This window comes from Terrapene carolina, unplaced genomic scaffold (assembly GCF_002925995.2).
Source record: "Terrapene carolina triunguis isolate 2854851 unplaced genomic scaffold, T_m_triunguis-2.0 Scaffold746, whole genome shotgun sequence".
Classification (NCBI taxonomy): Eukaryota; Metazoa; Chordata; order Testudines; family Emydidae; genus Terrapene; species Terrapene triunguis.
Window position 1 is genome coordinate 436,452 of NW_020665097.1, and position 10,596 is coordinate 447,047.

A 10,596-nucleotide genomic window follows, 5' to 3' on the forward strand; every position below is an offset into this window, starting at 1 on the left:
AGGGGTTGGGGTTCAGTGGGGTGGGGTTCGGGCATGGAGGTTCTGGGTGTACGGGGTGAAGCTTGGCAGGGGTGTCTGGGTATGGGAGGTCCATATGCACAGGGGGTGAGTGGATGGGAGAGCAGCTCCCTGTACACTGCCCCCTGTCCCCACAGCTTAGGAACAATGTGGGCAGGAAGCAGGGGAGGATGCTGAGCTTCCTGCAGCTGGGGGAGGTTTCTGGGGGTGGGTCTGACATAGCCCCAGCACTCCATGCAGGGGAAGAGGAAGTCCAGTCCTCTCCTGCCTCCAGCCCAGATGGGACTAGCAGCTAATCCCAGCTCAGGGTAGGAGCCACTGGCCGGGGTGTTCCCAGCCCTATGGTGATTTACCTCTCCACTGGCTACTCCGGATGCCTGAAATGATGTACCTGCGCAGCTAGGGAGTGGTGCGTGACTGCTCTTGGAGCTTCCCTTTGCTTCCCTGCCAGAAAATCATTTTTCTGCAGGGAAGCAAAGAAATCTGCAGGGAACATGAATTCTGCGCACACGCAGTGGCGCAGAATTTCCCCAGGAGTAACACTACAGCCTTGCTCCTGCTGATGTAAGTGCACTACTACTCTGACATAACTACTCCACCTCCACAAGAGGCTTAGGGCTTATGTCAGTGTAGATAGGGTGACACAGCGTCCGTGACATCCAACATCAGCTATTGGATGTCATTTTTGTCAATTTCACGGCTCCCTCTTAGAGCCCAGCTCACAGTTCAGGCTGTCACCCTGGGGTGGGTGTAGGGCTCCAGCTAGAGCCCGGCTGCCCTCGGACTCCCAGTTCCTGGCTCCCCATCAGGAGCCTGGCAGCCGCCCAGGCTCCGGGTGCGGAGTTCCCCGTGGGGAGCCGTGGGGGGGAGAGGCATCAGGGCTCCCAGCAGTGGGTATCTGGGAGTTGAGAGCCCAGGGAAGGGTGGGGGGCAGCCACGCACAGAGCTGAGAGCCCTGGCTCTCAGCCTCCTGCACTGCCCCACTTAAGTCGGTGGAATCGTGCTGGTAAGGAGGGTAGTGTGGATACGAATCTGCGGTGGCTGTAAGTCAACCTAACATAGGTCAACCTAAGTTTGTAGTGTCAGCATGCCCATAGTTACCCATGGCAGCAGGGCCGGCTCCAGGCACCAGCTTGGCAAGCAGGTGCTTGGGGCGGCCACTCCGGAGAGGGGCGGCAGGTCCAGCTATTCGGCGGATGGTCCCTCACTCCCGCTCGGAGCGAAGGACCTTCTGCCGAATTGCCGCCACAGATTGAGACTTTTTTTTTTTTTTTTTGGCTGCTTGGGGCGGCCAAAACCCTGGAGCCGGCCCTGCCTGGCAGCACCAGACTCTGCCAGGGGTGACTACACCACAGATTTGGGTTCTGGGAGCAGAGAGGGGCAGCAGCTCCCAGTGCACACAGATCCCCCGGCCCTTGGCTCTGGGCAGTGTCAGGGAAGCACGGGGTGGAATGGGATCCTACAGTTCTGTGCAAGCCCCAGCACATCCCTTCCCTGCCTCGGGGCTGCCACCCACTAGCCCCTCCACTCATTCCCTGCAGGGCTGCTCGGGCAGCCAGTGGGGCTGCAGCAGCCACTTCCCCCTCCTGGCTCCTCCCAGCCCAGCACGTGTGCCCTCACCCGTCCCATCTCCCCAGCATCAGAGGGGCAACTCACTGGGTTCAGTGTGCTGCACTGGGGTGAACCCCATGGAGGGGCAGGGGCCCTACCTGAGCATGTTCCTGTAGTAATCGAGGGGTGGCGTCAGCGCTCCGGGCTTGGAGAAGCTGAACATGTAGGCCTCCAGCTCCTGTTGCGTCAGGCGCCGCTCAGGGTTCTGGATTCCTCCCTTCCTGCCTGCCAAAGTGTCCTTCAACAGCTGCCTCAGGACAGACATTGCCGGGGTCAGGGACAGCTCAGAGCTGGGGCCTGGTGAGCGGCTCCCGGCAGACAAACCATCATGCTCCATCCAGAGCCAGGTAGCCTAATCCCTCCGCAGGGATGGCTCGGATCTGGAGCCTGGCAAGCCAAAGGGGTGGGGGCCTGGCTCCTGGCCAACAGACTGTCATGCCCCAAATCTTAGCCCCCTACAGAGCCCGGTGAGCCTGCTCCCCACGGCAGGGATGGGGAGCCCCCATGAAATGAAGAAAGAGAGTTCCACCTAGTGTCAAAAGCCTGGCGTATGGGGGCTCCCTCTCCCAGAGATGACCCTGCCCGGCTACTGGGACAGGTGGGGTGCTCCCCAAAATTGCCCCCCATTCTTCCTAGCCTGCAGGCTTAGCCTGAAGTCAGCGGCCTCCACAGAGGAAACTGACCTATTCCGTCTCCTCTATCCCAGAATGGGCCCCTCGCATGCTCATGCTGCTTCTCCTAGAACAGTGCTGCTCAACCTTTTTCGTACCAGGAACAAGCTTGCTGCCTTCCAAGTGTGTCAGGGAGATCTCAGGGACTGGTGCTGGTCCTAGCACTGGTCATTGAGAAGCACTGCTCTAGAACCCCCACCTAGGGTGACCAGATGAGGGAAAGAAAAAAATCGGGACACATGGGGGGGGGGGGAGCAAAATTAAAAAAGCGCTGCCGGCAGATATCGGGACAATTTGTAGGGACAATATTGGGACGTCTGGTCATCCTACCCCCACGTGGCTTTGATCAAGCAAGGGCTGTCTCCCCGGTGGTGGTCCAAACAGTGTGTGTAGAGAGGGCCGAGTCCTGCCCCTCCCCATGACAGAGTCACACAAGCATCCCGAATCCCAGGGGAGAATCCCAGAATAACGAGGGACCCTAAAATACATCTCCTCCGTGAGTCCTGGAGGATGTAGAAGAGAGGTGGTCACACTGCTGAGCTCCTGCCTCCAGATCAGGCATGGACAGGACAGACACAGATGGGGAGGAGGGGACATGGGCATCACCAACCTGGATCAGCCACACACCCCATCTAGCCCAGGATCCCATCTCGGACAGTGCTAGTGCCAGCTGCTAGAGAGGAAGGGGTCAGAACTCACCCCCAGTCCCCACAAGGTCTCCTCCCAGGCTCTGAAGCAGGACTGTCGATCTCCTGGCCAACATGGTGTTTTGCCTTTGGTTTTGGTCATAACCTAACCACTCTGGCTCTCTTCCTTACCCAGAGAAACATCACTAAGTTTGAACCTCACTAAGTTCAGGCCTCAATGACTTCCCATAGCAGTGAGTTCCACCAGCTAATTATTTCCTTTCATGGGTTTGACTTTCCCACCTTTCTCCTGAAGTCTGGCTCTAGGCAGCCCAGAACAAAGCACCTTGCTCCAAAGGGCCAGGGTCCTTTAGTATAAAGCTCAGCTCCCTCCGAAGCAGAGTTCATTGGATTGCTATTTAGCTGCTTCTGCAGCAGTTCCAGTAATTACTACCCCAAAGGCAGTCGGTAGCTTTTATCCCAGCCCCCCCTCCACCCCCACAACACAGCCTGTGGCCCCATCCTGGGAGGGTCACGCCCATTGTTCCCCCCTTCACTTCAGGTCTGTTGGGATATTATCAGCTGCCAAATTAATTGATACTCATTCCCACCCCGCTCGCTGGGATCCCCCAATCCCATGCTCTCTAGCTGCATTACCGGTTCCTAGCTTCTCCCCCATTTAATGTGGGGCTGACTAGTTCCCCCTTCCCAACCCTGCTGTAGGAGCAACCTTTATCCAGCATGAATTCCATGGTGTTGCTCCTGCCCCTCCTTCTAGCTACGCCCAGCCCCTTCCCATTAATCTCTATCCTCCGCACCTGCTAATTAACCAGCAGTTTATTACTGCAGCCATTAGGAATGGGATGATCCCTAATTAGCATGGGTGTTTCCCATTTACAAAGCAGCCACTGTCCCTCTGATTTACAGGGCCATGGTTAATACACACACAAAAGATGGTAGATTAGATTTCCACCCACCACTGACATGCAGCCACTGCTGGGGTGGAACCCAGCCACTGGGACAGGAGGAGGAGAGGGAGCTCAACTGGTGCATCCAAAAGAAAGCAGCAGGGGGGGAGATGGACAGAATTGAATTCCCTAGGTGGGTATAATCCCAGAATTCAGCCAGGCCAGCACCCTTGCAAAAAGCACCCGAGATCTTTAACAAGTGCCAGTGGGGTTAGGGCCTGTGTTTTACCCCCAAAGCTGAAAGGCAAGGGAGTGCCGGACGCAGTGCCAGTCACCACTCAGTAGGCAGGTTTTCTCCCCCTACACTGTGCTGGCCCCAGTGGTGCTGGGCCCTCACCTCAGGAGTTGGTGCCGATCCCAATACCCCAGCAGGGCTGTATGGGGCGCTGAAGGAGCTGCACACCAGAGCTGTAAATGTCTTCAGTCATTAACGATCCCCTGGCAGCTTTCCCAAGTCAGGGTTAAACTCCCACTGGGGCCATTCCACCCTGCCCTTCAGCCCTAACATGCTGCATAGTGGGTGGTTACCAGGTGCCACATCCCTCCCCAGAGGTGGCTGCACCCAGGGTTCTGGGGGAGAGCGAAGGGGCAGTTCTATAAATGGGCACATTTGGAATCCTAATTAAGCTGAGCCACAGCTGCCAGGTCCCTTCCCACCCCCCTCCTCCCCGGATCCCCAGCTCCCCCAGCCAACTAGCCCCACTCCCTGCTCCCACCTCACCCACCCCCCACTCCCTGCTCTCACCTGGAAGTCACCCAAAGACAAGAGCAGCTCAGGCAGCCTCTGCAGCTGGAACATGAATATGTAGCTGGAGCGCAGCAGCTGGCAGGGGTGGCCTCCTATGTACTCTGCAGCGGGTGGGCAGAAAGGCAGACACCGACATGCTGAGGCTGGAGGGCCTCCTACCCCGGTGCCCCCTGGAACGCTCAGGGCTCCCACCAGAGACAGGAGCGAAAGTCACGCGGCACGTGCCAGTGACGTCATTTCAGAGCTCGCTTGGGCTGGCCTGGTGCTCAGAGAGCCTGCAGCCCCTGGGGGGGGGGGGCGGGGACGGGTTGGGAGCCCCAGCCACAATGTAGCGACCCCAAGAGCCTTCGTCTCCCCACCCCAAGGAGTGCTACTGTCACCTGGTCGAAACCTCCGTGCTGCTGGCATGCGCCGGAGCCGCCTGTGCTGTAAGAACCAGCCTCCTCCACCCTGGACCTGCCACAGACCCTCGTGGGGGAAGCCCAGCACCCCTGCAGGTCAGAGCATCACCTTTAAGCACGGCCGGGTCGGTGGCATTCATGATAATGAGCTTCTCCACCATGTCGGGGTGATTCATGGCGAACTTCCACGCGATGGTGCCACCCCAGTCATGCCCCACCAGGATGCACTTGGTAAAGCCTGGAAGCAGAGACAGTGAGGCAGACTGACTGTCAGGGCAGAGTGATGCTGGACAGAGCTGGACTTCCACAGTCAGGGTGCCCCACCACTGCCTCTCCCACCCCACCCGCCTGCCCCTCTACCTTACATGCCAAGGGTATGTCCACTTCTCCCACAGAGTTGCCCTACCCCCCGCACCTCCCTCCTGCCACAGAGTTGCCCCCCTCCATTGTCTCCCTGCTCCCCAACTGGGGCAATAGCCAGAGGCTCGGACAGCCTGGACAGACCAAGCAAGCAAGCAGGTGGGATGGGACACTGAGCGTCTGTCTCTGCTGTAGACACACCTGCTCATTGATCCAATTCTCGCCCCAGAAATGGAACTCCCGACTCAGCAGAGCACAGCCACGCTGCCACACGGCAGCCAAGCTCTGCCCACTTGCTGCTACGTGGCGCCCAACCAGGGAGATGCTAAGGTTTGGGGTCGGGGGCATATCCCAGGCTTCACAGCGCCTCACCCAACCTCGGTGGTGCTCTGGGGTCGCCGTTGTCGGGGCTGGAGGAGAACCCCTCTGCCCCTTCTGCGGGAACAGCTCAGGCTGGGCACACCCACAACTCATCCAAAGGGGGAGCCATCTGTGACAGTGCAAAGGGGGGCGCAGCAGGGTCTCAAGGAAAGGCCCCTCTGCGCCTGGGAACAGCTTGAGCAGGGAGGTTCCTCTCCTCCACCAGAGGGGCCAGCTCCCTCGCAGCTCGTACCCTCCCCAGCCGAAGCACAGAGGGGGAGGCCTCCATTCTCACATGCCCAGCAGCCACTCCTCACCCTTCTGGTCCTTGGTGCCCAGCACTTGGATGACACCATGCACGTCCTCCAGCAGGGCCTCCATCCGGTAGTGCTGCTTCCCGCGCGGGGCATCCGAACCCCCATAGCCCCGCAGGTCCAGTGCCACCACCCGGAACTGCCTCTTGAACTCCTGCAGCTGGTAGCGCCAGGCAAACCTGCCAAGGCACACAGCCCTGAGCTCAATCAGTGCCGAGGGGATACCCTGCCGAGCCAGGGGGTGGGGGGAGAGTCCCCGCCAGCTAAACCTCGGGGCCATTCCCTGCTCCCATCCCCTCCGCAGCTGCCTGGCCAGGGCGCTGCCCAGCCGGGGCTGAGCGCGGGAGCCTGAGCTGTGCTAGCCAGCGCCCCCAGCACAGCTCACCCAGCATTGCGCGACACACCTCCGCGCAGAGAGGAAGGGGCGTTGCAGGAGGAACATGCAGCTACTCAGTGGCACCATCCTCCAGGGCTCAGCTCTCTGGGGAGAGAATTCAGGGTTCCTGAGCAGGCCCTGCCCTGGGGACGCGGCCCTCCTTCCAGGCCAGCCTTTGAGCCGGTGTCCACTGGTGTGTTCTGCCCCTTCACCTGTCCTGCCTCCATCGCGCTGTCAGCTCCTCGGGGCTGCTTGCTGCTTGGTCTGTGCAGCACCAGCACAACGGGGCCCTGACCCGCATGACTGTAATAAACACCCCCTCATCCCAACTCCTCCCAGGCCATGGGAAGCAGGGGCCCCTCCCACCCAAGAGTAGCCAGAGAGACCTACCAGTTCTGGGGGAATCCGTGCAGACATAGCATGAGCTGCGCCCCCTCCTGGCCCGCTGTGACATAGTGCAAACGCAGCCCTGAGCTCTGCAAGGATGGGGAGGGGAGAGAAGGAAATGTTCATGCCCAGTCACCCAGGGGTCAGTTGCACCCTGGCAGGAGCTGGGCGGCACCTCCAGCGCCTCTGCTGACCAATGGGGCTGCTGGGCTTAGCAGCTGGTGTCCCCTTGATTCAGGGGTGGGCAAACTTTTTGGCCTGAGGGCCACATCGGGTTTCCGAAATTGTATGGAGGGCCGGTTAGGAGAGGCTGTGCCTCCCCAAACAGCCAGGCCTGGCCCGCCCCCCCCTCCCCGGGACTCCTGCCCCATCCAACCCCCCCGTTCCCTGACCACCCCCGGATCCCCCACCCCGACTGCCCCCTGCCGCCCCATCCAACCCCCCCTCCTTCCTGACTGCCCCCCCAGGACCTCTGCCCCCATTCAACCCCCCTTTTCCCCACCCTCTGACCACCGCCCCCTGACCACCTCCCCTGCCCTCTATCCAACCCCCCCTGCTCCCTGACGGCGCTGCCTGGAAAATGATGGCTGGCAGTGCTACAGCCGTGCCGCCCAGAGCCCCAGGACAGGCAGCCGCGCCACCCAGCTGGAGCCAGCCACGCCACCGCGCAGCACAGAGCACCAGGTCAGGCCACGGCTCTGCAGCTGCGCTGCCGCCCAGAGCATTGCGCCAGCGGCGCAGTGAGCGGAGGCTGGGGGGCAGGGGGAACAGTGGGGGAGGGGCCGGTGGCTAGCCTCCCCAGCCGGGAGCTATGGGGCCGGGCAAGATTGTCCCGGGGGCCAGATGTGGCCCACGGGCTGTAGTTTGCCCACTTCTGCCTTCGTTTGTCTCATCCCAGACACTGGCCTTGTCTGCAGCACCTGCCCCAGCTTCCCCTGTGCCACAGCCCCACGTCAGCAAGAACCATGGGGGACAGCTAGGCAGGAGGCTGGCAGAGCCCCACTGGTACCAGCAGGCAAAGGGTTCACGGTTCTAACAGCCTGACAAACTCACTACACCGAGCACATCACTTAATGGCGTTTACCCAGCAATGACATCATGGGAGGTTTCCAATGGAAGGCGATGTCATCCTGCTCCTCAGAATCATTGCAGGTGGGGGGTATGGCTGATATTGAAGGAGTTGTGTATATGCATTGAACACATGGTTAAATGAGTGAAGTTTAGTCTCTAAGCATCGTGTTACGCTTTTGTCTTGTGTCACCTTCCCATTTCCATCATCCTCGCTCGCTAGCTCTTAGCTCTCGCTCTTCGATACGACCTGTACGCCTGTTCTCACCCGAACTGGAACTCAGCCCTGTGGTGTTAGACACGATGCTGAACCATCCCAGCTGGTGTGCGCTGTCCCTTGGACAGCTGACCTGCCAAGTCTCCGTGTTCAGTGGACGGGGGCTAGGCACTACAGGGGAATGCTTCACAGGGGCTCTGGGACTGCCGTGCACCTATTGTTAACCTGCAAGGCAAAGGAAGGGCTGTCTGGGGGCTAACAGACTGGAGGTGGCAGGGAGCTGACACCCACTTAAGCACAAAGACTTCCTCTGGCTGGAGGCCGGGGGTTCCAAGGTGACTCATTCCCAAGAACCATCACAGGGGTAAGAGCTGCAGCCTGGACTCTGCAGGAGGATCTGTTCAGGGATTGACCCAGCCCCACTGTCCTACCCATCCCCCCCCCCCACACACACACACCCCACAGCACCTTAAGCTGCAGGTAGCGGTGCTCCCCATAGGAGGCATCGGTAAGGCACGGTGGTGGCATCTCTCGCATCCTCCAGCGGAAGGCCCGACACGGCCCCTGGGTCAGCACCAGCCACGGCACCCACAGGCAGTAGGCAGCCCCCACCAGGTAGGAGGCACTACGCACGGCCAGCCAGTATAGGAGCTTGGAGAGCCTCAGCAGCAGGCGGGTGGGGACCAGCAGACGGCGGTAGAGGGAGCGCGCCATCTCCTACGGCCCCAGGACTGCAGGGGGAACAGGCCAAGGAGCGAGGGGTCACACTGGGGAGCCAGCATCCCCTGGGCCTCTCCTCACAGCACCAGGGTGTGCTCACTAGCACTGAACACCCCACCTCCTGCTGTCACAGGGCCCATGAGCACCTGGAGTGGGGGGTCCTTAATGTACCATGTGCTCTGGTCCCCCAGTCCACCCTGCCCTGTTCCCATCCCCTAGCCCAGCAGGGCCCCCGGACCATCCCACTCCCATCCCTAGAGGGCCCCCAGGCTGCCCTGCCCTACCCCGCTCTCCCCCACCCCAGCCCTAGATGGCACCCACATGTCAGCCTTGTAAACAAGGGATAATACCAGGCCCCAGGCCAAGGGAGCATGTGGAACCGGACACTCCCCCAGCCCTGCAGGGAAAGCCCTGTGGAATCTGACAAGGTCCTACAGAAATTCCTCCAGCTGCCCAGGGAATGCGCCAGGGGATGGCACCTTCTGAGCTGGGTGTTTGGGGGCAGAGGGTTCTCACCTGAAACGGAAACACTGTCCTGGACGTCACACCAGCTGCACCCTGCTCCCATGGGCAGCACCCATGGGTTCCCCCAGCCCCAGGGTGAAGGGGGACAGCACAGCAGGGGAGTTGTAGTGCAGCCGGGGAGGCCAGCCCACACAGAAAAACTGGACGAGCACAAGTCCATGGGGCTGGATGCGCTGCATCCGAGGGTGCTAAAGGAGTTGGTGGATGTAATTGCGGAGCCATTGGCCATTATCTTTGAAAACTCATAGCGATCGGGGGAGGTCCCGGATGACTGGAAAAAGGCTAATGTAGTGCCCATCTTTAAAAAAGGGAAGGAGGAGGATCCGGGGAACTACAGGCCAGTCAGCCTCACCTCAGTCCCTGGAAAAATCATGGAGCAGGTCCTCAAGGAATCAATTCTGAAGCACTTAGAGGAGAGGAAAGTGATCAGGAACAGTCAGCATGGATTCACCAAGGGCAAGTCATGCCTGACTAACCTAATTGCCTTCTATGAGGAGATAACTGGCTCTGTGGATGAGGGGAAAGCAGTGGATGTGACTTTAGCAAAGCTTTTGATAGGGTCTCCCACAGTATTCTTGCCAGCAAATTAAAGAAGTATGGATTGGATGAATGGACTATAAGGTGAATAGAAAGCTGGCTAGATTGTCGTGCTCAACGGGTAGTGATCAATGGCTCCATGTCTAGTTGGCAGCCGGTTTCAAGCAGAGTGCCCCAAGGGTCGGTCCTGGGGCCGGTTTTGTTCAATATCTTCATTAATGATCTGGAGGATGCCGTGGACTGCACTCTCAGCAAGTTTGCAGATGACACTAAACTGGGAGGAGTGGTAGATACGCTGGAGGGTAGGGATCAGATACAGAGGGACCTAGACAAATTAGAGGATTGGGCCAAAAGAAACCTGATGAGGTTCAACAAGGACAAGTGCAGAGTCCTGCACTTAGGACTGAAGAATCCCATTCACTGTTACAGACTAGGGACAGAATGGCTAGGAAGCAGTTCTGCAGAAAAGGACCTAGGGGTTACAGTGGACGAGAAGCTGGATATGAGTCAACAGTGTGCCCTGGTTGCCAAGAAGACTAATGGCATTTTGGGCTGTATAAGTAGGAACATTGCTAGTGGATCGAGGGACGTGATCATTCCCCTCTATTCGACATTGGTGAGGCCTCATCTGGAGTACTGTGTCCAGTTTTGGGCCCCAAACTAAAAGAAGGATGTGGAAAAATTGGAAA

At 59.2% G+C, this 10,596-nt stretch overlaps 1 protein-coding gene across 1 annotated transcript in view; it reads right to left on the reverse strand.

Moving 5' to 3' along the window:
* The window catches only part of EPHX3 (epoxide hydrolase 3), a 10,153-nt gene extending 1,314 nt beyond the window's left edge, over positions 1–8,839 (reverse strand). Inside the window, exons 1-6 of the mRNA XM_026660280.1 lie at positions 8,594–8,839; positions 6,844–6,929; positions 6,099–6,256; positions 5,153–5,281; positions 4,640–4,743; positions 1,728–1,876 (exon numbers count right to left, since the gene is read on the reverse strand). Of these exons, the coding sequence (XP_026516065.1) occupies positions 1,728–1,876; positions 4,640–4,743; positions 5,153–5,281; positions 6,099–6,256; positions 6,844–6,929; positions 8,594–8,839 (872 nt within the window). The remainder of the gene's footprint in view (positions 1–1,727; positions 1,877–4,639; positions 4,744–5,152; positions 5,282–6,098; positions 6,257–6,843; positions 6,930–8,593) is intronic.
* Between the last annotated feature and the right edge of the window lie 1,757 nt (positions 8,840–10,596).